At 61.3% G+C, this 24,099-nt stretch overlaps 15 protein-coding genes across 15 annotated transcripts; 5 read left to right on the top strand and 10 right to left on the bottom strand.

Moving 5' to 3' along the window:
• Positions 1-806: 806 nt before the first annotated feature.
• OSTLU_32874 (predicted protein) lies at positions 807-2,279 on the bottom strand (the record flags this gene model as incomplete). Its single annotated transcript, XM_001418767.1, has 1 exon — positions 807-2,279. The coding sequence occupies exon 1, from the start codon at positions 2,259-2,261 to the stop codon at positions 807-809; it is 1,455 nt and encodes a 484-aa protein (XP_001418804.1). The 5' UTR covers positions 2,262-2,279.
• A 55-nt stretch (positions 2,280-2,334) lies between these two features.
• On the bottom strand, positions 2,335-3,177 carry OSTLU_16312 (predicted protein; the record flags this gene model as incomplete). The annotated part of the gene is made up of 1 exon (XM_001418766.1): positions 2,335-3,177. The coding sequence occupies one exon, from the start codon at positions 3,175-3,177 to the stop codon at positions 2,335-2,337; it is 843 nt and encodes a 280-aa protein (XP_001418803.1).
• A 50-nt stretch (positions 3,178-3,227) lies between these two features.
• OSTLU_32872 (predicted protein) lies at positions 3,228-4,739 on the top strand (the record flags this gene model as incomplete). Its single annotated transcript, XM_001419003.1, has 1 exon — positions 3,228-4,739. The coding sequence occupies one exon, from the start codon at positions 3,228-3,230 to the stop codon at positions 4,026-4,028; it is 801 nt and encodes a 266-aa protein (XP_001419040.1). The 3' UTR covers positions 4,029-4,739.
• An 82-nt stretch (positions 4,740-4,821) lies between these two features.
• On the top strand, positions 4,822-6,744 carry OSTLU_16311 (predicted protein; the record flags this gene model as incomplete). Its single annotated transcript, XM_001419002.1, has 1 exon — positions 4,822-6,744. One exon carries the CDS (start codon positions 4,822-4,824, stop codon positions 6,742-6,744), a length of 1,923 nt encoding a protein of 640 aa, XP_001419039.1.
• Positions 6,745-6,943: 199 nt separating this feature from the next.
• OSTLU_32869 (predicted protein) lies at positions 6,944-7,792 on the bottom strand (the record flags this gene model as incomplete). Its single annotated transcript, XM_001418765.1, has 1 exon — positions 6,944-7,792. The coding sequence occupies one exon, from the start codon at positions 7,790-7,792 to the stop codon at positions 6,944-6,946; it is 849 nt and encodes a 282-aa protein (XP_001418802.1).
• Positions 7,793-7,888: 96 nt separating this feature from the next.
• On the top strand, positions 7,889-9,237 carry PPR5 (pentatrichopeptide repeat (PPR) protein). Its single transcript, XM_001419001.1, has one exon. The coding sequence runs from the start codon at positions 7,912-7,914 to the stop codon at positions 9,184-9,186; it is 1,275 nt and encodes a 424-aa protein (XP_001419038.1). The 5' UTR covers positions 7,889-7,911; the 3' UTR covers positions 9,187-9,237.
• A 114-nt stretch (positions 9,238-9,351) lies between these two features.
• HslV (ClpYQ (HslUV)-type protease, proteolytic subunit HSLV (ClpQ)) lies at positions 9,352-9,951 on the bottom strand (the record flags this gene model as incomplete). Its single annotated transcript, XM_001418764.1, has 1 exon — positions 9,352-9,951. A coding segment is annotated over one exon (600 nt), but the record flags the coding sequence as incomplete, so codon positions are not given.
• Positions 9,952-10,069: 118 nt separating this feature from the next.
• On the bottom strand, positions 10,070-10,528 carry OSTLU_32866 (predicted protein; the record flags this gene model as incomplete). The annotated part of the gene is made up of 1 exon (XM_001418763.1): positions 10,070-10,528. The coding sequence occupies one exon, from the start codon at positions 10,526-10,528 to the stop codon at positions 10,070-10,072; it is 459 nt and encodes a 152-aa protein (XP_001418800.1).
• A 741-nt stretch (positions 10,529-11,269) lies between these two features.
• On the top strand, positions 11,270-12,154 carry OSTLU_10269 (predicted protein; the record flags this gene model as incomplete). The annotated part of the gene is made up of 1 exon (XM_001419000.1): positions 11,270-12,154. A coding segment is annotated over one exon (885 nt), but the record flags the coding sequence as incomplete, so codon positions are not given.
• A 66-nt stretch (positions 12,155-12,220) lies between these two features.
• On the bottom strand, positions 12,221-13,468 carry OSTLU_32864 (predicted protein; the record flags this gene model as incomplete). Its single annotated transcript, XM_001418762.1, has 1 exon — positions 12,221-13,468. One exon carries the CDS (start codon positions 13,466-13,468, stop codon positions 12,221-12,223), a length of 1,248 nt encoding a protein of 415 aa, XP_001418799.1.
• A 175-nt stretch (positions 13,469-13,643) lies between these two features.
• On the bottom strand, positions 13,644-15,078 carry OSTLU_32863 (predicted protein; the record flags this gene model as incomplete). Its single annotated transcript, XM_001418761.1, has 1 exon — positions 13,644-15,078. Exon 1 carries the CDS (start codon positions 14,853-14,855, stop codon positions 13,644-13,646), a length of 1,212 nt encoding a protein of 403 aa, XP_001418798.1. The 5' UTR covers positions 14,856-15,078.
• A 103-nt stretch (positions 15,079-15,181) lies between these two features.
• Positions 15,182-16,306, bottom strand: SAT1 (serine acetyl transferase; the record flags this gene model as incomplete). Its single annotated transcript, XM_001418760.1, has 1 exon — positions 15,182-16,306. One exon carries the CDS (start codon positions 16,304-16,306, stop codon positions 15,182-15,184), a length of 1,125 nt encoding a protein of 374 aa, XP_001418797.1.
• Positions 16,307-16,573: 267 nt separating this feature from the next.
• Positions 16,574-19,603, bottom strand: OSTLU_35452 (predicted protein; the record flags this gene model as incomplete). Its single annotated transcript, XM_001418759.1, has 1 exon — positions 16,574-19,603. The coding sequence occupies one exon, from the start codon at positions 19,601-19,603 to the stop codon at positions 16,574-16,576; it is 3,030 nt and encodes a 1,009-aa protein (XP_001418796.1).
• A 1,523-nt stretch (positions 19,604-21,126) lies between these two features.
• Positions 21,127-22,557, top strand: OSTLU_32860 (predicted protein; the record flags this gene model as incomplete). Its single annotated transcript, XM_001418999.1, has 1 exon — positions 21,127-22,557. One exon carries the CDS (start codon positions 21,127-21,129, stop codon positions 22,555-22,557), a length of 1,431 nt encoding a protein of 476 aa, XP_001419036.1.
• A 19-nt stretch (positions 22,558-22,576) lies between these two features.
• Positions 22,577-24,022, bottom strand: OSTLU_35440 (predicted protein; the record flags this gene model as incomplete). The annotated part of the gene is made up of 1 exon (XM_001418758.1): positions 22,577-24,022. One exon carries the CDS (start codon positions 24,020-24,022, stop codon positions 22,577-22,579), a length of 1,446 nt encoding a protein of 481 aa, XP_001418795.1.
• Positions 24,023-24,099: the final 77 nt, after the last annotated feature.

The raw sequence follows: 24,099 nt of genomic DNA, 5'->3' as shown, positions 1-24,099 counted from the left end.
CCCTAAACCCTAAACCCTAAACCCTAAACCCTAAACCCTAAACCCTAAACCCTAAACCCTAAACCCTAAACCCTAAACCCTAAACCCTAAACCCTAAACCCTAAACCCTAAACCCTAAACCCTAAACCCTAAACCCTAAACCCTAAACCCTAAACCCTAAACCCTAAACCCTAAACCCTAAACCCTAAACCCTAAACCCTACAAATCGAACCCTAGCCCTCCAAACCCTAGTTCACCCCGCCCCACCTGACGTAGTCCTCCACCCAAAACCAGTATCACACATTTCCAAAAAACCCAAACCGCGGCCTACGCCCGCGACGACGTAAAGGTCCGGGTCGCCGCCGGCACCCAGAGTGCCGCAAAACGCGCGCGTACACAGATGCAAATGCGTGTTTCATGCGTGTATGCAAAATTCCAGCGTCGTCGACCGCCAGTGTAGTGGTTTTGGTGACCCCTTTACTCGCGCAACTTTCAGGGCGGCAAAAGCGTCATGTTCCAGAGACACTGCTAACCCTAGTTTTCAGCCCGAGTTTCTAACCCTAGTTTCAGGGAGGCGCGTTCGAGGGGCGCGACGGCGACGTGGGTGAATCGTTTTGCATTCCTATTTCTTCTATTTCTAGCCCGCGATCGTTCGTTTGCGATCCCCGTGTGGTTCGCACAGTTGTATCTTCACGCGCGCGCGCTCGCGTATGTCACATCGCGCAAACGAGAAAACGCCTAAAAATCCTAGACGCAGGGACGACGACTGCGGCGCCGGCGTCACGCGAATCCATGGGCTAACATGCCATTCTTACACACAGTGCCCGCTACAAAGCCATCCGAACGAGGCGTGCCGTAGATTCATGCGCGCCGCGACCTCGCCCTCGCCCACCTCGACCTCCGCCGCGGCCTCTCGGGCCGCGGCCGCGGCCTCCTCCGCGCCTTCGCTCAGGAACTGGAGACGCTTCGCGCATCTCGGGAACGCTCGTGCCTGGAAACCCTCCCTGAGCAGACGTTGCGCCGTTCGGAAGCGTCCATCGCGGACGCGCGGCGTTCAACGCCTTCGTCGCCGCGCCGGGGGTCGCGTCGGGAAAATAATCGTCCAACGCCTGAGCCAACGCGTTGGCACTCAAAACTGCGGATTCAACGCACGCGGGTCCGCTCGTGCACCAGTCCCCTATCGCAGCCGTCGACGTTCGTAAATCGAGCACGCATGGAACGTTGCAAACGTTCAACGGGTTCGCCGCGCCCCAGAGCTGCGTTTTGTACAACGCCACCTTTGACAACATTGCGTTCGGCTCAAGCTTCAGCGACTTCTCCAGCGCTCCGACGAGCGTCTCCATCACCTCTTTGGACTTTGTTCTCGGCACCGCCTCTTGTGGTACTTTGTTTTCACGTGCGTACTCCGCGGTAGATTGTAACACGACACGCGTTTCCTTTGCGCCCTCCTTCAACAACGCGCCGCGTTTCGCGGAAATATTAGAAACCCACGACAAAGGCCCGCCATCTACGACGTGTGCGCCTTCAAAGCCATCGCCAAACTCGTGCACTCCGTCGAAAACTACCATGACCGACCACACGCTGCTAAGCACGAGTTTGTTTTCGCGAGAGAGCTCGTCGCGCGGCTTTACGCCGAAGCCGCATCGGAGCGACGATTTCACCTTCTCACACGCGCTGCGTCCATCTTCATCCTTCGCCGTCGACGCCAATCTATGGGCACACTTACCATTATGTGCAACGACGACGAAATCGTACGTTCCCAACTGTTTCGCCCTGTCGCTTTCGTTTGAGGCCAACGCCCACTCCACGACGTTTCCGTCGTCGTCGCGGCGCACAGGATGCATCGCCCCGACCCATTGCGGACGATGCACGACATCGCAATGCTTGACCAATTCTTCGGACATTCCTCTAAACCCATCGACGCCGACGAAGCGCTCCGCGCCGTCGCTGAACGACGTAAAACGACCGCTCGCCGCGTCCAGAGTGCCGACGACATCGTCCGACCATCTCGTCAGCGCGCCGGCGTCGACGAGGGACCTCGCGAACGACTCGCGCGCGACGTCCGAGGACAGCGTAAAGTACTGCAACCCGTGATCGACGTCGACGCCGGCGAGAGCCTTACTCGACGCTCGTCCGCCGCACGCTCGCTCGCCGGTGTCGAACAGATGCAACTCGAATCGTCGCCTATCGCTGTCTACGTCGCGAAGGAACTTAGCGAGCGCGAGCCCGGAAATACCTCCGCCGACGATGGCGATGCGTTTCGCGGGATGAGCGTCACGCATCGCGTCGCTCGCGCGCGGAGTGACGAGTGAACGAACTCGAACCTTTTCTACTTTTCTTATTAGAAATGTTCTGTTACAGCGCCTTGGCGCGTGAACGCTTCGTCCTATCGCTAGAAACTTTGATGACGACGTATGTCCACGCGAATAAAACGCCGACTAAAGCGAGTATGAGCCACGTCCAACAGGAGCCGCGCCGGTTCGCCCGAAACGCGGCGTCTTGCCGCTTCGCGCTCGACTTCACGCCGTGAACGTTGGCGCCTAATCGCGACTCTAACTCCGCGACCGCCGCAGACGAACGACCAAGCCCACGTTCGAGCGCGAGTGCGTTAGCTTTTAATCCACTCGCGAGCTCGGACATCTCATCCGTTAATCCGTCCTGTATAGCGCGTTGCCTTCTCAACTCGACTTCGTCCTCCGCCGTGAGCGTCTTCGTCGACGGCGGTCCGTGGAGACTTCGTCTCGCCGCGCTCGACGCGGCGCATTCATCGTCGTCTTTGCTAACTACTTCCGTAATGCAAGCGACGACGCCTCGCGGCGTCGTCGTCTTTGCAAACGACGGTCGATACGCGCGTCGCGTCGTCGCCGCGGCGCCGGCTGTCGGCGGCGGTGCGTCGACCGACGTCTCGTTCAGCGGCGCACCGCTCGTCGACGCGACCTCACCTCGAGTCGTCGAGTGAAGAACATCTAATCTGTCAATTCTCGTCGCGTAAGCCTTCCATATCGCCGCATCGACGTCACCCTCGATGCTTTTCAACCCGTCCCTCAACGATTCGAGAATCTGCTGCCGCTTTCGCTCGTTCACGCTCGAGTCCGGTGCCGTTCTTTCGCACGCCGCGAGCGCGCGCGCGATGGCGAGCTCGCGCGCCTTGGCGCTCGCGCGCGACGCGGTCGCGCCGGTGGTCGTCGTCGCGTCCATGGCGCACCGTGCGGCGACGAATGAGGACCGGCCTCAGTCGTCGTCGCCGCATGGCGACCGCGACGGCGACGCATCGCGCCTCGATCGTCGTCGACGCGCAGAGTCGGTGCCGCTCGCGTCAGCGAGTCAGGGGGCGTGCGTCTTCGTCGTCGTCGTCGTCGCGCGCGAGCGCGAGCGTGAGCGCTGCGACGACCGACGATAAAGATGACGCAAAGCGTGAGTTATTGCGAGCGGTAGCGGCTTTGCGGCGAGGAAACGCGAGCGCGCGCGACGTCGCGAGCGCAATCAAACGCGTTGAATCGTTCGAGTCCAACGGCGACGCGCGAGGACGTTGGACTTTGGCCTACAGCGCGAATCTCGACGACGACAGCAACGTCAAAGCCTCGGCGAGCCCACTCGAATCCCTCGGCGTTAGCGACGAGATTGTGCAAGAGGTGACGAAAACGCTTTACAGTGTCTTCTTTAAGTTTGCACCATGGCTCGCCGGATCGGCGGAGACGAATCGCACGGGCGCTCGAAACGTACAGGTCGTCGACGTCGACGCGGGCGTAGTTAGAAACGAGGTCGAGTTGGACGTAGCCAGTCTTCCCACGCTGCCGATGTCGACGCTGACAATCGGCGTCGACGGCGAGATCGAAACCGAGGATGCGCTCGCGCGACGCGCGTTTGTCACGTTTACGAGCTTCGACGTACAACTGCGGTTCGCGCGCGGGGAGGCGAAAACTCCCAAAGTTTCCATTCCGCTTCCGCGTCCGCGAGGGTCGTTGAACACGACGTTTTGCGATGATTCCATGCGAATCAGTCGCGGAGGGCGCGGCGGCGTCTTCATTCTCACTCGACTTCACGGATGACGCAGCGCTTTGCTTCATAACGCGACTCATCACTCACATGAGCGCTCATGTGAGCGTCTCGGGCGCGTCCGCGCCGTACGTGAAACCACTGCAAGACACGATGATGCGTGATCCGTCATGCGCGTCCTACTTTACGCTTTCAACCGTCGAGCACGGGCCAAGGGGGGTGACACCGCGCGCGAGAACGGTTGTCTTTGAAGGCTTCGCCGTGGACATCGACGACCGCTTTGCGCTCTCGTGCAAGCTCAGTTCCAACAGCAACAAGTTCGCCAAGCGCGCGAGTGACGAAGTCGAGATTTGCTGGTGGTTCTCGAGCGCGCGCGTCCAGTTTCGATTTCGAGGACCGATGCGCTTCGAAACCAGTGCCCAGAGCGGGAGTCGAAACGCGCTTTGGGAGCAGCTCGATCTCGGTGATCGAGCGCAATTCTTCTACCCACCGGACGTGCTCGCGAAAGACCGTCAAGATGCCGTCTACGAGCGCGCCACGAAAGCGTTGATCGAGTCTCGCGGTGCGGTTCCTGAATCGTTTTGCGTCGGTCTTCTCGTCCCGCTGGAGGTTGATGTTTTGGATTTGAACGACTCTAGTCGCAAGTACTGGCGCCGAACAAGCGTAGACGACACTGCATGGGAAGACTTTTCAGGACTCGCGCCTCCGGTGTTGAGCGTGGACGCCATCATCGCCGCCTCGACTAAGGAATCATAGCACCGCACCGCCGCGTGCGTCGCGTGTATTAACAGAAATCTGTGTGTACGACACAGCTCGACTCGTGCGCACGGGGAACTCGCTCGCGCGATGTCGGCGCGCGATCATGCGGTGATGTTCGTCGTCGACGTCTCCGCGCTCGATCGCTGCGTCGTCGCGTGCGCGGGCGACGACGAAGACGAAGCGCGTCGAAACGGGCACGTCGCGACGACGTCTGCACGAGCCATCGTCGCGTCTTGTATTCGCGGGTGCGTTAACGCGAAAACGCAGCTACGTACGCCATCGCAACGCGACCATTGTTTCGGGTTGACGCTCTTCGGCGCGCGAGACACGTCGAACGATGTTGCGGCGGCGGCGCTCGACGACGACGGTGAGGGCGACGAATACGCCGGCATCGTCACGGCGCGACAGCTGCGACCGCCGGAGAGCAAGACGGGGTTGGAGTACGAGAGGGATATTTTAGAGACGGCGGCGGCGGTTGACGGCGCCGCGGACGTTCCTGAGGCGCTCGCCGTAGCGTGTGATTCGCTCATACGCCAGTACTCGCCGGAAGGCGTCAACGCGGCGACGAAGAAGCGATTGGCTGGTTGCGTGAAGGATATTGTTTTGATCACCGATGCCACGGGCGCGGCGACGATGCAAAGTGCGGTAGATGACGAGTTTGTGGCGACGCTATTAGATGGTATGAAAGCGCAAAACGTTCGATTAAAAGTCGGCGTCGTCGACGCGTGCGAGATGTCTCGAGCGCGCGGCGACGCAGGCGTTCGCGTGACTGCGTCGGCAACGTTTCGCGAACCGGATTTCGAGGCTTTGCGTCAGGCGTGCGATGTTCTCGCCGCTGCCGACGCCGGTAACGATAGCGCCGTCGTCGGCGCGAGCGCGCTTCTTTTAGATTTGCAGATTAAGCGCGTGCGACCGACGTCTGGCTATCGCGGTTTTCTATCCTTCGGTTTCAACGCGGGTGTGAACGTGGCGCTTTACAAGCTGAACACGGAAGCGGTGCCGGTGAAGCTCAATAGATACAGCGAGGAGCTCGCGGATCGTCCGGAGGAGTCGCATCAGACGCTTGTGGAGACTACGTACAGGAATGTCAACGATCTTGACGGCGAATTCGTGCCGCCAGAGCGCCACGTGAAGGCGTTTCGGTACGGCAAGCAGCACATACCGATTGATGCCGAGACCGAAAGCCGCTTGTCGATGCGATTCGAAAAGAGCATGAAAGTAATCGGTTCAATCAGCATGGATGAATGCCCGTTGTGGCTCAGCGTTGGCGAGCCATCGGTGTGCGTACCGCAGCCGAGTACGAAGACGACTGGTTTGAGCCAAGAGCGCGCGGCGGCGGACGCGACGGCACTTAGCGCGCTCGCAAGGGCTCTGGATGACGCAAAGCTTGCGCTACTCGTTCGCGGCGCGTTCACGGAAGGCACGACTTCAATCCACATCGGCGCCCTTACGCCGCGGCTCACGGATGCAGGAGACTTTTTGCTCTACACGCCGTTGCCGTTCAAAGAAGACTACAACGAGTACTCTTTACCGTCGGTCCCGGCGAGCGCACGCGTCGATGCGGAGGACCCGCGCTTGGTCGACGCTCGCGAATTCGTCAGGGCGAACTCTCTCGACGGCGATCGACGCGCGACGACGATGCCCTGGGAGTCGCTCAATCCGACTTTGCGCGCATATCGAGACTTGTTCGAGGCGCGAGCGCTCGGCGCGCAAGCGTCTCTAAAAAGGAGACCATCTTTAGCGCTAGGAGTCGCCGAAGCCTCGGCGTGCGATTTCGCCGCGCGATTCGGTCTGAACGCAGCGCAAGACAGAAGTGCACGACCACGATTGGCGGCCGACGAGGGCGCGGCTAAGGCTCCCTCGCCGCTACGCGTCTCCGCATCGCTTCCCGAACGTCCACAGTCCCAGCCTTCGTTTGCCGTGTTGGTGGACGTCGTCAAGACGGAGGACGGGGAAGAAGAGGCCTTGGTGAGCCCGCCCGATTTAGACGTGTTCGACGATATGGAATAGGAGCCATGAATGAAACGACGTGATGTAGAATGAATAGGATGTAAGTGAATAGCGCACACCAATGAAACGACAGTCGTCGCGCCATCGAGCGATTTCCGGCGACCGTCGTGGCGATGGCACGAAATGAAATCGATGACGGGCGTCTCCTTTAATTTCCGCTAGGTGTATAAACTAATTGAGCTAACGACGCTAAACCGTCTCAGAACGGCCCCGAATGTCCGTCGTCTTTCCGTCGACCGAGTTTCGCGCGCAGTCGAGAAACCATAGCGCTGTTCTCCAGTAGCGAGACGCGACTCGCAACGCCCTCGCCGCCGTCGGCGGCGATCCACCTTTTATACGGCTCCGCTGATGCGCGCGCGGCTTGCACGTGTGGCTCGAACGTCGCTCGAAATTTGCGTTCGAAATCGCCGTGCGAATCTATCTGGAACAACGAACTCGCCGCGACGCTGCCGCCGACGACGCCGACGAACGCCAAAACAGTTCCATACGCGAGCGCGCGCAATCCTCCCACCATCGCGTGTCTTTGCGCCATTTGCGACGTTTCGAGAGCTTTGATTTCCATCGGACTCAAAGCTTTGCGCTCCGCCGCGGCGCGTCGTAAATCCGCGCTCACCTCGCGCATCCAGTCGCGTCTATTGAGCTTACTTCCCAACGTCTGCGCGGCGAATATCGAGTCTCTGCCGTCGCTAGCCGCGCGACGCAAGCCATCGCGTTTGGTTTCATCACCTCGCCCCACCGTTCGACGCAAGTGCGTCGCGCGCGCGTTCGTCGTCGTCCCCGGCAACCGCAGCTCCTCGGCGTACACGCTGCCGAGCTTGTCCACCCCGCCGCGCGCGGCGCTCCCAGCCTTGGCGTAGTCGTTCCCACTCGCCGACGACGACGAACTCGCGCGCGCGTCTTTCTCATCGTCCCCGCTCGCGAGCAGCGCCTCCGCGCCGTCCGCGTTTCGCGCGCGTCGTCTCGCAGCCAACTTTTCAATGTCTCGCTCGGCTTCGCTCTTGAAGAACGCCCCTTCCTGCGCGCGCAGACGGCTGCCGAAGATGTCCATGGCGTGTCGCGTTCGCTCCGATCGCGCGCGTTCCGGCGTCGCGTCGCGCGCGCGCGTCGTTCGCCCGCGCGCGCGCGTGTGCGGCACAGCGCGACGCCGCAACGACGCGCGTCGACGCCATGGCGCCGCACCCGCGTCGCGCCGCGGGCGCGAAGACGCCGCGCGAGGCGAAGAAGAAGCCGTCGTCGGGTAAGCGCGCCGGGTACAAGCCGCACGGGTCCGTGGTGTACGAGACGACGGAGGCGCTGTCGCGAATCGCTGAAAGCGCGCTCGACGCGAACGAGCGGCGCCGCGCGATTTTCGATGCGCTGGCGCGCGCGATGAGCGCGGACGATAATCCGCGACCGCTGCGCGCGGACCCGCGGGCGTTCACGACGTTCATCTCGCGATTGAATCGAGGGAAACGCTTCGACGCGGCGTTGGACGTCTTCGCGGCGCAAAAGGCGCTCGGCGTCGAGCGAAACGCGGTGAATTACAACGCCGCCATGGTGGCGAACGTCAAGGCGGAGAAACCTGAAGAGGCGTTGAAGTTGTTCGAAGAGATGCGCGAGATCGGGCACGAGCCGAGCGTGATATCTTTCAACGTCGCCATGGGGGCGTGCGCGCGCGCGGGCGACGGCGCGCGCGCGTTGAAACTTTTCGACGAGATGGTGGGGCAGAACATGGACGTGGACGCGGTGAGCATCAACACCGCAATGGCGGCGGCGGAGTTGGTCGGTGATGAGGCGCGCTTGGAAGAACTGCGCGCTGGGTCGCATTTCAAGCGCGCGGGCGACGTCGACGAGCCGGCGCCGACGCGAGTCGTTAAAGACGACGCGAAGAAAGACAGCGACGCGAGCGACGACGAAGATAGCGACGACGACAGCGACGACGACAGCGACGAAGGCGAGCCGGAAGCGGTAGCAGACGACGTCGGCGACGCGAATGTGGTTTTGAGTGAAGAAGAAGAGGCGAAGCGCGCGGCGGCGAGAAAGCGCAAGCGCGAGATTAAGAAAAAGTTATTAGCCGAATACGCCGCGAACGTCGGCGGTGCCCGCGACGACGAGGACGAGGAGATGGCGAAGCGCCGTCGAAAAGACGAGCGACGAGCCAAGTTTGAGGAAAAACGGCGCGCGCGGAAAGAGGCGACGCGCGCGAAGAGACCTTGGTCCGCCGCCGCCGCGCACGCGAAGAAGAAAGAAAATAAGACGTCCAAGGCGGCAAAGCGCACGGCGATGAAGGCGGATCCGAAAGTTTGGATCGAAGACGTTCCTTCCGAAGATGAAGTTCTGTACGACGACGATGGTGAACGCGTTTTGCCCGCGATCAAAGGTCCTTCGTTTCTCGACGACCCAAACGCGGCCAAGCTGATGAACGCGTCCGGCGGCGAAGACTTTTGGTCGGTTGGATTCTAGCAATGGTTACACTGGTTACACGAGTAAAATACTTCCTAAAATAGCGATAGACGAGACGCAAATGCTGTAAAAAGTAAACGAGCGCATAGCCGCACGAGGATGACTTCACTCGCCGCTCGTCGACGCCTTCGTCGACGCCTTCGTCTCCTTGCCCTTGTCCGATTTCTCCTCCGCCTTCGTCGTCGCGTCCGGTCCTCCGATGATTTGATGGGTGAAGTTATGGTTCGTGTACACGCACGTATCCGCCGCGATCGTCATCGCCTTTTTCGCGATATCGAAAGCCTTCATCCCCGGGACGTCCACCAACGCTCGCGCCGCCGCCAAGGCGTACGACCCTCCGCTTCCGATTCCAATCACCCCATCGTGCGGTTCCAGCACGTCTCCCGAACCGGTGATTTGAAAGCTCGATTCTTTGTCCGCCACGATCATCGTCGCTTCGAGTTTTCTCAAAAACTTATCCGTGCGCCACTGTTTCGCCAGCTCCACGCACGCCCTCGTCAATTGCCCCGGGTGCTGCTCGAGCTGTTGTTCAAGTCGTTCAAACAGCGTGAACGCGTCCGCGGTGGCGCCCGCGAACCCACCGACGACGCCCGGCTCGATGATTCTCACTTTTTTCACGTTTGGCTTCACGATTTCGCTCCCCATGGTGACTTGACCGTCCGCCATGATCACCGTCTCGCCATCCTTGCGCACGCACAGCACCGTCGTGGCGTGCGGCGACGACGTCGCGGCGGCGGAAAACGACGCGCGATCGCGCGCGGGACGAAACGCGGCGAGCGATGCGCGTCGTAACGCCGCGCGCGCGAACGAGCTCGACATCGATCGAGCGCGCGCGAGTCAACGAGTGGAGCGTGTTTATCACAACGCGACGCGCCATACTACGTCAACGCGACGCGGGCTGAGGCGGGGTGAACGACACCATGGGCGTGCCGAAAATGTTCAAGCCCTCGGCGATGGACACGAGCTCGAGCTCGAAGCATAAATCTTGCCCCGCGAGCGGGTGATTGAGATCGAGCGTCACGCTCTCTCCGTCGAGCCCCAGGCACAGCGCGCGCGCGCCGTCCGGCAGTTGCACGAGTTGTCCCACTTGGACTTGCGACGCCATCGATTGCGCCTCTTCCGGCGACAGCGGAAACCGCTGCACTTTCGCGTCGTCTCGCTCGCCGAACGCGTCTTTCGCCGCGAGCGTCACGTTCTCTCGCACGTCTCCCGGCGTCATCGTCGCCAACTCTTCGCCGATGCGCGCGAAGAGCGAATCGTCCCCGAGCGTGATCGTCACGGGCTGTCCCTGTCTCGCGTCGCTTCGCGTGTCGTCGATCACGGTGCCGTCGTTGAGCGTCATCTTATAGTGCAGCGTCACTCGCTCGCCGTTCTTCGGCGTCTCGCGCGCCGACGCGCGCGCGCCGACACGGTGTCGGCGTCGGTGACGATTCGAGCGCGCCGCGACGACGCGCGAGGGCGTCGCGCGCGACGGCGCGCGAAGCATCGCTCGAGCGGAGACTGAGAACGCTTCGGCGCGGATACCGATCCGCGAGACCGCGCGCTCGGACGCGTCGCGGAATCGCGGTCGCGCACGAATCAATCAATCAATCGACCCCGCGCTGACGTGGTGCGGCTGCGCGAAAAAGCGATCGTCGAACGATGCGCGCGACGACACTCGACGACGACGACGACGATGCGCGCGATGAAGACGACGACGACGCGCGCGACGACGCGCGCGACGACGCGCGCGACGACGCGCGCGACGATCTCAGCGCGCGGCGCGTCGACGCGCAGAGCCGCGGTCGGGGACGGCGGCGACGATGCTATTTCTGGCGAATCGCTCGCGATGGGTGCGAAAATTGCGACGACGACGAAGATGCAGGCGTTGATGCCGGCGCGACGAGACGCGACGAACGTCGTCGCGCAAGTGGCGGTGGCGGCGACGCCGGCGCGACCGCTGCGACCGCCGTACACGCGACGGACGGATGTGGATTACGTCGCGCAGTTGGGCGCCGCGGGGTTGGGATTGGGGCTGGCGTACGGCGTCGCCAAGGCGAAGGCCATCTTAGACACCCCGAGTCGAACGTACGTGCCGGGAGAGAACACCGTGGGCGCGGAGTACGACGCGTGGACGGAGGAAGAAATTTTAGAGTATTATTGGGGCGAACACATTCATTTGGGATATTACAAGGACGAAGACTTGAAACGAGGCGCGGGGACGCTTTTTGGACATCGCGTGAAGGATTTCATCGAAGCGAAAGAGGACTTTGTTGATGAAATGTACGCGTGGAGCAAGGCGGAGGCGAACAACGGCGGCGCCAAGCCGCGGAAGATTTTAGACGTCGGTTGCGGCATCGGCGGCGCGACGCGTCGCTTGGCGTCAAAGTGCGCGGGGGCGACCGCAGAAGTCACTGGAATCACGCTTTCGACGAAGCAAGCCGCTCGAGCGACGGCGTTGGCGGCGGCGCAAAACATCCCAAACGCCAAGTTTGAAGTCATGGATGCCTTGGCGATGGAGTTCGACGACGACACGTTTGACATGGTGTGGGCGTGCGAGAGCGGCGAGCACATGCCCGATAAGAAAAAGTACGTGGAAGAGATGGTGCGCGTGTTGAAGCCCGGAGGCACGCTCGTGATCGCGACGTGGTGCCAGCGACACACACCGCCGGCGCTCACAAAGGAGGAAAAGTCCAAGCTGCAGTTCCTTTACGACGAGTGGGCGCATCCGTACTTCATCTCCATCCAAGACTATTGCGAGTTAGCCGAAGGCACGGGCGCGATGAAGAACGTCGATGGCGACGATTGGACCAAGCAGACGATTGTGAGCTGGAGACACTCGATCTGGGCGGGCGTGTACGATCCGTTGCCCGTATTCACGCGTCCGAAGATTTGGTACAAGACTCTTCGCGACATCATTTGTCTCGAACGCATGCGCCGAGCGTTCGGGGAAGAACTCATGCAATACGGCATGATTCGCGGGGTGAAAAAGTAAGTAAGCTATATGTTGTTGTAAGTACACGATTACACGGTGCTGTGTTAATTCGCGAATCAATCACTTGTCCTTCTTCGACTTCTTTGACTTCTTCTCCGTCTTGTCCTCTCGATCGCGCTTGGACGATTTCGCTTCACCACCCATGACGAAGGATGAAGCTGACGCCTTCGAGCGCTTGTCTTCCTCCTTTTTCGCCTTCGCCTTCGCCTTGAGTGATGCCGTGATGGCGTCGACGTCCTCTTCCTTCGCCTTTGACGACTTTGAGCGAGCCGGTTTGTCGTCCTCCTTCGGCGCGACGAAGGCGGCTTGTCGCTTCTTGTGGTTGTCCGTCGACGTGTCTTTTTGCTTTTGCAACTTGTCGTACGCTGCCTTGCGTTCCTTGGCTTCTTTGGACAAAAAGTACTCCCCGGATTCGATTTGTTTGTCTATCTTGCTCATCGGTTGGGTCGGCGGGAAAACCGCGCGTTCCTTCTTGCCGATTTTGGCGGGCTTCTTGCGTTGGACATTCTTCTTCTTGAATTTCGGCAAGAATCGGTCCCAGCTTTGCGTGGCGAGCTCGGGATCTTTTTCCAGTTCCCGTTTGATCATGAGTTCTTTAATGTGATAAATCGGGTGCGTGTTTTTCATCGCGTCCTCGACGATTTTGCGAACCATCTTCAAACCTTTCCATCCGCCCATGACGCTCACCGTGTTCCCTTGAACCAGCACGTAGCACCCTGTGAGCATCTCGATCGCCTTGAGCGTCGAGCCGTTGGGCCCAATCAATCGCTGCCGCCTCTTCACGAATCGTTCTTTGTTCCTCACCATCCCACCAATCTTAATCACGTCGCAATTCGTCTCGTCTTCGAGCACCTTTAACGCCTGCGGCGCCGGCACCGACCGACTGAGCAGCTTTATCAAGTCCCTCGCCTTCATGATGATGTACGGATCGAAAGTCTTTCGCGTCGTGCGCACCGTCATCGAACCCTCGACGAGGTTTAATTCACAACTCACCCCTTGCTCCTTCAGCGCTTTCGTCACGCTCGGCCACGTCTCGCGTAAATATTTTTCTCGGTACTTTGGAAACAGCACCGCGAACGAGCTCTCCTCGAGCACGCCGTTCGGGTTATCCTCCGCCGTGAACGGCGTCACGCTCCAGTGATCGATGCCATCGTGATCCCAGGGTTTATCTCTTCGATAGCGGCCCTTTTTCGCGCCCGAAGACGTCGTCGCCGCCGCGTCGGCGTCGGCGTCCGGCTCGTCCGCCGCCGCCGCCGAAACATTTCGCGTCGACGGACGCGCGTTGGACGCGGCGACGAGGTGAGCCATGTGCGCGCGCGCGCGACGTCGCGATCGTCGCCGCGCGTTCGCTGTTTCGTCTACGACCGCTCGGCGCGACGCTGAACGGCGCGGAGCGAAGCGCGTCGAGCGCGTGGAAATGGCGACCGGTGCGGGTGCGACCAGAGTTGTGCTACAAAGGAACGCGGCCGCCGACCGCGGCGATTTAAAATCTAAGTTTGGAGGACGCCCCGCGCGGGTTTCGCGGCGACGCGGGGGGGGAGGGTGATGTGTGTGCGCGAGATGGACGCTCGTCGTTCGTCTCGCGAGCGAGCGCGCGCTCGTGCCACATGCAGAAGCAAAACAAATATTCGCCCGGCCGCGACGTTCGCGCCATGATTTGAGGAGGCTGGTCGCCGACGTGCCTGGCGACGTCGACACGGAACGCGTCGAGGCCGAGAATATTCAGGGTAAACGTTTTCGGGTCGAAGACGTGCTGGTAAAAGTCAAACGTGTACACGTCGTCGGTCGAAAACGAGTACTGTTTCGCTTTCTTGACGTCGGCGAGGAGGCGGCGACGCTGCGCCGAAGTCAATCGGCCGCTCGCAAACGCGCCGCCGAACTTGGAATTGTTTTCTTCGAACGATCCGCGCGTGATGTCGGGCTCGTCTCCGGGAGTATCTATGGAAATCACTTGCGCGCTCGCGCCAAGAAACGTCCACACCTGAGGCTTTCGCGCGAACAGCGACATTCGTAGGCTCGGATTCATCGCGCGTAAGATGTGCACCAAAGTCTTCACAAAACGCTTCCCTGGAATTCCCAATAGAGGCTGGAAAAATTCATGACCCGTGACCGTTTCGTCCGCGCGTATGCGTCGCTTGAATTTGCCTTGAACGACGCATTGGAACGTTCGCGCGCGCCCACGAAAGTACTCCTCGAGTCGTCTCGCGGCGTCCGGCGCCGCTGCGGCGGGCGGCGGCGGGCAGTCTCGGAACCGAATCAAACATCTACCGGCGAAAACGCTCGTTTCGAACTCGAACGGTATTTCACTGTTGTACGTCAACGCGCCGCGCGTGATTTTACACCCCGCGTACGACGGTATCGTCATGTGCAACGGTCTTTGATTCCATCTCGAAACAGGCGGCGGTGGAGGCCCGTGACCGCTCGCCTTCGCCATCACGTCTCGCTTCTTGTCCAACATGCGAGCTGGTGCGCTCGCGCGTGGCAATCGTTCGTGCGTACTCTTTTCAATCTCGCGCGCGTCTGCGCACGGCATTGCTTCGCTCGCCTTCTCCGGTGCGCTGCGATGCTCGCTCTCGCTCGTCCAACGCGACGGCGCGCGTCCGCGCTCATCCCGCGTGCGCGTTCGCCATCGCGTGAACACGGCCGCGAGCCACACGAGCAGACACACAATGAGCGCTGCGGTCACTGTCTCCATCAAGCGCACATCACGTCGCTCGACGCCACCATCGCGCGCACACGTGTCGGGAAACGAAAAGCTGCTATTTTCGTCGAAACGTCCCTTTATCATCCACGGGCTCACGAGAACGCGCGGGGCGCGCGCGAGGGCTGCGCGGCGGAAGTAACACGCCGCGCGTCACGCGCGCGATCTGCGTCCTCGCGCGCGCGTCGCGCGCGCGGTCTTGCGCGCGCGAGGACGACAGACGCGGTGTGCGGAAGGCGGTATCGGCATATTCGAAGCGTTATTTTTTGTTGTTTTTGCTGTGAAAAATTACAAAAGGACGCCTAGGCGCTTCGTTCGGCTCAGATAAAGTAGTCCGTGATGTAGGACGTTTGGTCCATCGACAGCGATGGTTGCTGCGGTGCGCCGCGGTTGATGACTTTAGCAGGAATACCCACGGCGGTGGACCCTTCGGGTATGTCGTCGAGCACCACCGAGCCGGCGCCGATTTTTGTGTCGGCGCCTACGTTGATATTCCCTAAAATCGTGACGTTCGCGCCGATAACGACGCCGTCTCCAACTTTAGGGTGTCGATCGCCCTGTGACGTACCGGTCCCGCCCAAAGTGACGCCGTGGAGAATGGAGACGTTTTCTCCGACCACGGCCGTCTCACCGATGACGACGCCCGTGGCGTGATCCATCATCATCCCTTGACCCAACACCGCGCCCGGGTGAATGTCGACGTGGAAAACTTCCGAGATTCGATTCTGTAGCAAAAAACTCAACGCTTTGCGGTCTTCCAGCCAGAGCGAGTGCGCCACGCGTTGCGCCTGAATGGCTTGGAACCCTTTGAAGAACAGCACGATGGCCAAATACCTATCGCACGCGGGATCGCGTTCGTACACCGCTTGCATGTCCGCTAAACACTTTTTGCCGAGCTCGGGGTACTTTTTATACTGTGAACTGAAGAGCTCGAGCAATTGCGAATCCAACAACACGTTGTTTCGCAGCTTGTTCGCGAGCACAAACGCCAAGACGTCCTCGATGCTCTTGTGCGCCAACACGGTGGAATACAAATAACTCGCCAGCGCGGGTTCACCTTCGAGATCCGTTTTCGCCTCTTCGCGCAGTCGTTCCCAAATCCCATCGCCAAGCAAACAGCTCTCGCCCTCGAATCCTTCCCCGCTCGAGGTCGACGCGTCTTCCCCAGTCTTTGCCCGTCCCGCGGCACGTTTCGCTCGGTCCACGAGCGACGGCGACGGCGACGACGACGAGGACGCCTTGGACGCGCCGCCCGCCCACTTCGCCGCCACGTCGCGCTCTCTCGCCGCCTCTCTCGCCGCATCTAAGCCGCCATCGCTCACCGCGCGTCGCGCCGAATCGCCGCCGTTCCCCTGTCGACGCGCGCGCGGGTTCGCGCGCGCGCGCGGCCGTCGCGGCGCGCGCGCCGCATGCGCGTTGGACGCGAATCGCGCGTGCGTCGTCATCGACACCGTCGGCATCGCGTCTTCGCGACGACGGCACCGACTCGCAGTGACGATCGACGGTCGACGATCGGGCACTTTTTCGTCGCTCTCCGCGAGGCTGTAGGACGCGGCGAGACGCGCGGACGCGACGATCGATCACGGCGTATGAACGGAAACGACGCGCGCGACATCGTCTGTGCGTGTAAACGTATCATAACAAATCGTCGTGGTCGTCGTAATAGTCGTCATAGTCGTCGTCGTCACGTTTGCGGGAAATCAAACGTATTCTCATCTAAAGCGAATGGACACCATCGGGATGTCGACGTCTTCGCCTTCGTCGTCTTCGCACGCGACGACGATGTCGAAGTGTCGACGCTTGGCGGGAATTTCCATCTTCGCCACGGTTTGCACCAACTCGCTGAGTTTTTGGTTCAAACGCTCCTTGTGTTTGGGGAAAATATTGTTATAAACCAAACTCGCGCCGACGGACATGGAGTACGCGATCAGGCCCTTGGCCTCGAAGTGGTCCAAGACTTGTTGAACCGTGAAATCGCCCTCCAAGATCCATCGGTCCCACATGCTCCACGACAAGTCTTTGAATTTGTCTTGCTTGGCCGCGATGGGCTCCGCCATGGCGAACAGCGGGAGCGCGAGGTTGGCGAACGTGTTGCGATACGCCTCAATCTTCGCGCCTTTGAACACCTTGTACAATTCGAGGCACACCAAACCCGTCGCCATCGCCGTCGTCGTCGCGATGGCTGGAATAATTCTCCCCGCGATAAACTTTGCTTTGAGTTTATCGACCTCACCGATGTCATAGTTGCGCGCACGCATGTTGGAAAGACCAGCGATGGCGTCCATGTGAAAGTTTGTGTCGTCGTCCTTCTCAAACTCGATGACGTTGAGTCTGTAATCTCCTCCCAAGCCCGCTCGCTTCGTTTCGAGCTTGGCCAACACGTCCTTGATCACAGCCTCGTCGTCGATACCTTCAGGAATGCTCGAAGCGGCGGTGTTCGCCTTGGGGTCGGTCTCGATCTTGATGCCCTTCTTCGGTTCGAAAGGAGCGACGGCCACCTTGTCGACGAGCTGCACGAGCGCGGCGTCGTCGTTGACTCCCGCCGCCGGTCGCGCGATCCCAGAGAGCTCCGCTTTGAGGTTCGCCATGGCGCGGATGAGCGTCATGTGCGAAGCGTCCGAGGTGGAAAATATGACTGGTCGCGGGAAACGCTTCGGTGCGCTCCAGAAAGGTGAACCCGTCGACGTGACGGCGTCTTCGGGAAACGTAAACGTGAGCTGTAAAATCTTGTCGTGGAATTGCTCTTGGAACTGCGTGCGCGCCCAAGCGATGCATTCGTCATACGTGGAGCATGCCGTCTTCAACAACACTTGCGCAACCTTTTCGACATTCTCTCGCGCGGAAGCATCGGGGTTCGACAGCGCCGCCGCGGCGTATTCCTCTGGCTTGGACAAATAAGAGTTGGCCTCGGCGGGAGCCTTCTCGAATGCACCTTCGAATTCGCTTCGCGCCCACGTCAAGCAGTGATCGATGTTGTGCGGGAACGAGTGCAGCGTGCACATCGGCGCGCTCTTCTCCGGAGGGTCACGAGAAGCACCATAGTTCTCTGTCATGTTCGGAATGACCATTTGAGTGTTGCACTTCGTGCCGAGAGTCCCGCTCTCGAGCAGCGGCTTTTGGAAGTACACGCATCGACTGTCTACGTACAACCGCGCGTTTACGTTATCCAGAGCGTTCACGACCACATCCAGGCCTTCCCAGAATCCATCGTCGAAAACGTCCTCCGTGTCCGGGCTCACGCGGTTCTCGAGCGCGGTGACGTTGAGGTTCGGATTGATCACCTTGGCCGCGTTCGAGGCGCACACGCTCTTGCCTTGACCGATGTTCCAGTCGCGGAACAAGAATTGACGGGACAAGTTTGACTTCTCAATAACGTCGTCGTCCGTCACCGTCACACCACCGCTCGGACCGCACGACAACCCCATGCACGCAAAGTTTTTCAAAAACTCGCAACCGAGCGCGCCGGCGCCGACGAGGAAAATCTTTTGACTGAGAATTTTGTCCTGCATCTTCGTCCCGAAGCACATGACTTGACCGTCGTAGCGATCACCTCGCGGCGCGAGGTCTTCTTCGGTCAACGTCTCGGGCAAGCTTTCGACGGAATCAAAGTAAAACCATTGGAACAACGGGTGGAACTTGCCCGTGCACGCCTTGACGACTTCTTGGCCGACGATGCCGCCAAACATCGCCGCCATGGGCGAGACGTGACCTCGGCACGTCTTCGAAAACGTCTTTAACAAGTCCTTGTCAACTTCATCCACCGCTTTACGCGTCGCGTTCAACGCTTCCGCTTCGGCGACGAATTTTTCAGCATCCGAGTCGGAACCCGGCGTCGGCGACGCGCCGTGCTTGGCGACGTACGCGTCGAGCGCGCCGAAGGCCAAGTGCAACTGGGGCGAGCGTTCCATCTTGGCGAAATCGCTCAACAAAAAGTCCCCTGGGGACTCGAGCGAGTCCGCGTACGAGGCAAACTTGAGCGTCTTCGTTTCTTTGACTTGCGTCGCGATGCCGCCGCCGACGTAGGGCGAAAACGCGCTCGTGTCCAAGTCGAGCTCAAACGAATGCTTCTTCACGTTTTTAACCACGACCGACAGCCCGTTCAGTTCAGTCATCCCTCGCACCTCGCTAAACGTCACTCGCTGGCCGTCTTGCAACTCCACGCGTTCGTCTTCGATGCACGTGACGAGCGCCGGAGAATCGTTTGACACGCTCGCCACGATGCACGACAGCGCCTCCTCGCCGTCCACGTCCAAGACGTTGAACGCGTCACCAAAGTCGCAAAACACGTTTCCGAACACCCCTCGCACGTCCGTCTTAATAAACGCCACGTTATTCGCCCGGCACATGGCGTTAATCGCCACCGCCTCCGCCTCGGACGTCTCCCCGGCGCACACCACCACGGAGTGCGCCTTGACGGCGTCTTCGTCGCAAGTCTCCACGCAGTTCACCTCCACCGCCGGATTCAGCTCCTGCAACTTCCCCACGCTCGCCCGCGCGCGCGTCACGTTTGCCTTCACGCTCGCTTCGTCCACGTAAAACTGCGCGCTCGCGTCCGCCGCCTCGCACGCCCCCGAGTCGCACACGCTCACCGCGCGCACGCCCGCCAAGACGACATTCTTCGCGATCTCGCACCCTAAACCTCGCGCCCCGATCACCAACACCCGCGCGCTCGCGAGTTTTCGAAAGCTCTCTCGTCCGTACACCGCGAGCTGTCGCGAGTGCAGGTCCTCGTCGATCTCCATCGCCGTCACGGCGGCATCTTCGGTCGTCATCGATCGCGCCTCGACCGCGCTCGCGTCTCGCGCGCGCGACTTTTTCAAGCGTTTCGCGTCCTCGTCGGCGTGCGTCGCGTCGTCGGTGCGCGTCGTCGATGCGTTCTCTTTCAACGGCATGTACGACCGCTCGGCGCGTCGCGTCGGCGAGTGACGCGCGCTCGAGAGAGATCGCCGTCGAGGCGCGCGCGATGGGTTTCGTCGTTCGATTCGATGGGTGCGTCGATTGATTGATTGATTGATTGCGTTGATTGAATGACGACGCGCGCGTCATCAATCGCGTCGTCAATCCGACGGGCGTCGATCCGACGACGAGGACGAGCGAACGTCGAACTCGCGAACGGCGCGCTTCGCGAAGCGCACGACGCGACGCGTGACGTCGCGCGAGAGCGCGGCGCCGCAGATTTCGCACGCGCACGACCACGTCAACGACCACTCGCGCGCCAAGGCGCGTCCGACGGCCACGCCGCGAGTCTTGGGCGCGAACCAACGCGCGGCGCACGATTCGTGCGCGAATCTAACGTCCGCGGCGCAGTCGCACCCGAGCGATTCGAGCGGACCCTTGTCGTCGTCGTCGCCCGGCTCGAGGCACACGCGACACGCGACGCCGCGCGCGCGCGCGTCTTCGCTCGACGCCGCGCGACGCCCGTCCCGCGTCGACGACGGCGACGGCGACGACGACGGCGACGCGCGCGCGCGCTCGGCGTATTTTCGCGACATCGACCCGAACCCGAACGTCACGAGCGTCCGCGCGTTCGCGCTCGCGTCGCCAGCCTTGGTCGAACCGTCGTTCGCGCGCGTCTTCGCGCGTCTCGCGCGCGTCTCGCGCGTCTCGCGCGTCTCGCGCGTCATCCGCGTCGCGCCGCGACGTCGATGGACGACGCGCGGCGACGCGAACGACGCGGGTCGTCGCGAGGTGGCGCGCGTCGTCCGAGCGCGCCCTTCCGGCGTCACCGCGCACGCCGCGATCGCGCCATCGTCGCGGGGAGGCGAAACGTCGCGGGACGCGCGCGCCGCCGACCCGCCGACGCGCGACGGCGGCGCGACGTCGCACGGCGGCGCGCGCGCGAGGCGGCCCGCCGCGACGCGCGCGCGACGCGACCGGGACTCGACGAACGACGCGCGACGCGCCGATGCCCGTCGCGTGCGAGATCGCCGTCGGCGTCGACGACGCGTTCGCGCTCGAGCTCGCGCGCGCGACGCTCGCGACGAATGCGGTGACGTTCGACGCGCGAGACGACGCGCGAGCGAGCTCGAGGGACGACGGCGAACGGTGGATCGCGGAGAAAGTGCGCGCGTTGATGACGATCGCGCGGTGCGCGAGCGCGGGAGGCGCGCGCGAACATCGCGGCGCGACGATCGAGGACGCGACGCGCGCGCTGCGAGCGGCGGACGAGGCGTTCGCGAGGACGCGCGAGGGCGTGGATCCTGGAGACGCGACGCTCGACGCGCGCGCGTCGCCGGGACGAGACACGGCGGCGTACGCGCTGGCGATGCGCGCGCTGGCCGACGCGATCGCGGGATCGGCGATCGGTGAGGATGGACGCCGCGCGGCGGAAATCGCGCTTGAGACGCTTAAAATGGAGGCGACGCGCGCGTTGTCTGGGCTCGCGGGCGCTGCGTCGACGACGAACGCCGCGCGTGACGACGCGTGCGATGAGATGTTTCTCTGGGCGACGCAACGAGGGGCGATGTTTAAGTTCGTGGCGAACGTCAGCGAAGGGGGGATGCGAGAGGCGCGCGCGAGCGCCGCCGTCGACGCGGGCGACGCGGCGGCGCGCGTGCCTTGGGACGCGTTGCTCGGCGTCGAGCAGGCGGTGCTTTCATCGTCCGCGCCGATTTGTGAGGTTTTGAAACAACTCACGGCGATGGGCGATCAAATCATCATGACGATATGGCTCGCGGCGGCGATGAGCGGCCAGGACTCGCGCCTGTACGAAGCGTGGGCGCCGACGCTGCGCGCGCTTCCGCGCGCGCCGTGCACCGCGTTGGCGTGGGATGTGGACACCATGCGACTCGTCATGGACCACGATCAAGTCGAACGATTGATCGATTACCAGCGAAAAGTACGAGTGCAGTACGACGCGTTGTTCCCGGCGTTGTGCGAACAAGTGCCGGAGGCGTTTCCCGCGAGCGTATTCGGCGATTACTCGCGATTCGCTTTAGCGTACGACATTTGGACGTCGTACGCCATGAAGGTGCAGGATCCTCAGACTTTGCAAATTTACGAGGTTATCGTTCCCGGCGTGTTTTTGTGTAATCACGCGTTGTACGCGCACTCCGTGCGATACACGTCATTGGAGCGCGGAACGCGCGCGTTTCGACTAGAACTCGCGCGCGGCGCGCGCCCGGGCGACGCGATCACTATATCGTACGGTCGTTTAGACAACGCCGACTTAATGGCGTATTACGGGTTCACTCTGCCGAGCAACCCGTACGATCGCGTGGTGCTTTCATCGCTCGCGTCCCAAGCGAACGAGGAACAAACAGCAGCGCTCGCGCGCGCTTCGGAAATGTGCGGAGTCGATTTGACGGAGCTTCCCGCGTGCATCGCGCTCGATGGTTCGCTCGATCGCGTATTGACGCAAATGAGGATCATGAGCGCTCCGCAACGTTTTATGGAGTGGTGTGAACGGATAGATGGATACCATCCGTACACCGTCGTCGACGGCGAACTCGAGTACAAAGTTCTCTGCGAGCTGCGGTCGCATCTGTGCCATTTAGTGGCGGAGCGGCAAGCATCAGAGGGTTCGCTCAGTCACCGCCTGAGCACGGTGCACCACGAAAGCACCCACTCAGTCGCTAACGCGACGCGTTGGTATCTTTCCGGGCAAATTGGGATCATGCAGTCGGCGCTCGCGCGTGTTGACGTCCTCCTCGCGTCCTACGGGTCGGGCAAGCGCAGTCGCGACGAAATCGAATAGAAATAGCAAATTCTAGAATCTATGCGGCAGCTGGCTGAGACTTTTTCTTGAAATCCTTGAAAGTCTTGCGCAAGACTGACGCGAAGCGATCGACGTCGGCGCGCGTGGTCCCGATCGCCGCGGCCGCGGTAAAGTACGTCTCCGGGTACGCCGAATGCGACGCGCCGAAGCCGTGAAACTCGATGCCGCCGACGGTTTTGACTTCTCCAGGCGCCACGACGCGCGTGCCCGAGACGCATCGCGAGAACAGCATAGAGCCGAACATAGTCGGAGAAATGCCTCGAGCGCATGAAAGCGTCATCGCCATCGATATGGGATTTCCGGGCGTGCGCAACATTCGTTCGCCCTCCTCTTCGGCGACTTTGCTCAGCTCTGCGTGCATGTAATCGTACAACTTTTCTCGCTCGTCGAGCAGACGCAACCAATGCTCCTCTCCCATGGATAGCAGCGTGATGAACATATCCATGCTAGCCGACGCCGAGGCACGTCCGGGGTAGTTGCGCGCCACAGCTTCCACCAACGCCTCGTTTCGCTTGCCGCAACACACGACGGCGCCGCCCACGGGCACCATGAAGTTTTTATCCGTCGACTGCACCACCGCGTCGACGCGCCCGACGGTCCACGCCTTGCTCACACGCTCGCATAACACCCTACTCTGCACGCCGTAGGCGTTATTGATGACGTGTGCGACGTTCTTCTTTTCGCACAACTTGGCCACCGTCTCGACGTCGTCGCACGCGCGCGGCGCGAAACAACTCGTGCTCGTCACCACAGCCACGAGTCGGTCGACACCGACGTCCTCGATCGCGCGCTCGATCGCGTGCACGTTCGTATCTAATTGATCACCGTTCAACACGGGCTCGATGACGACGATCTCGAGACCGGCGCACGTAGCCGCCTTGACGCACGTCTTTTGATCCAAGCGACACCAAATCACGACGTTCGGCGCCGCCGCGTCAACCCCCCCATCCGCGCTATTTCTAACCATCAACCGCAACGAGCTGAGCACCAACGTCAGCGTCATCCCAGTCGCGAGCGGCAGCACCAACGCGCGCTTCCCCAGGTCTCGCATTCCCGCCAATCTCAACGCGTCTCTCGCCATGCACTGCGCCAACGCGTGCGCCGCCGAGCTCCCGCACGCCTTTGGCTGTTCCGCCGTGATGTCTCCCGACCGCCCGATCCCGTGCGTCATCGAGTAGCACCGTCGTCGCACCATGTCGCTGAACACTCGTCCCTCTCGCTCGCCCACGCCGACGTTATCGATAAAATTATTCGAATCCATCACGCTCAGTTTGTGCACCAAGAATTCAATCGCGACGTCGTTCAATCCTCTGCCGAGCATCCGTCGATTCGCGAGCAACCTGGCGAACACCTTGTCGTGCGCCCGCAGGCTCTGCGCGCCCTGGTTCACGTACGATTTGCTCAGCAGGTTCGCGCTGAACGCGGCGACGAGGTCGTCGTCCATGACGCAAACTTTTCGGCGCGGCGACGAGTGACGAACGCGCGTCGCCGCACGTCGCGACGCGTCGACCGTCGAGCGAC

Source organism: Ostreococcus lucimarinus, chromosome 7 (genome assembly GCF_000092065.1).
Source record: "Ostreococcus lucimarinus CCE9901 chromosome 7, complete sequence".
NCBI classification, from domain to species: domain Eukaryota; kingdom Viridiplantae; phylum Chlorophyta; class Mamiellophyceae; order Mamiellales; family Bathycoccaceae; genus Ostreococcus; species Ostreococcus sp. 'lucimarinus'.
The sequence above is the reverse complement of the archived record's forward strand: the minus strand, read 5'-3'. Positions and strand labels throughout refer to the sequence as shown.

What these genes read in the sequence shown, in the direction of transcription:
- PPR5 (XM_001419001.1), top strand. Translation starts at nt 7,912, where the DNA reads ATGGCGCCGCACCCGCGTCGCGCCGCGGGCGCGAAGACGCCGCGCGAG.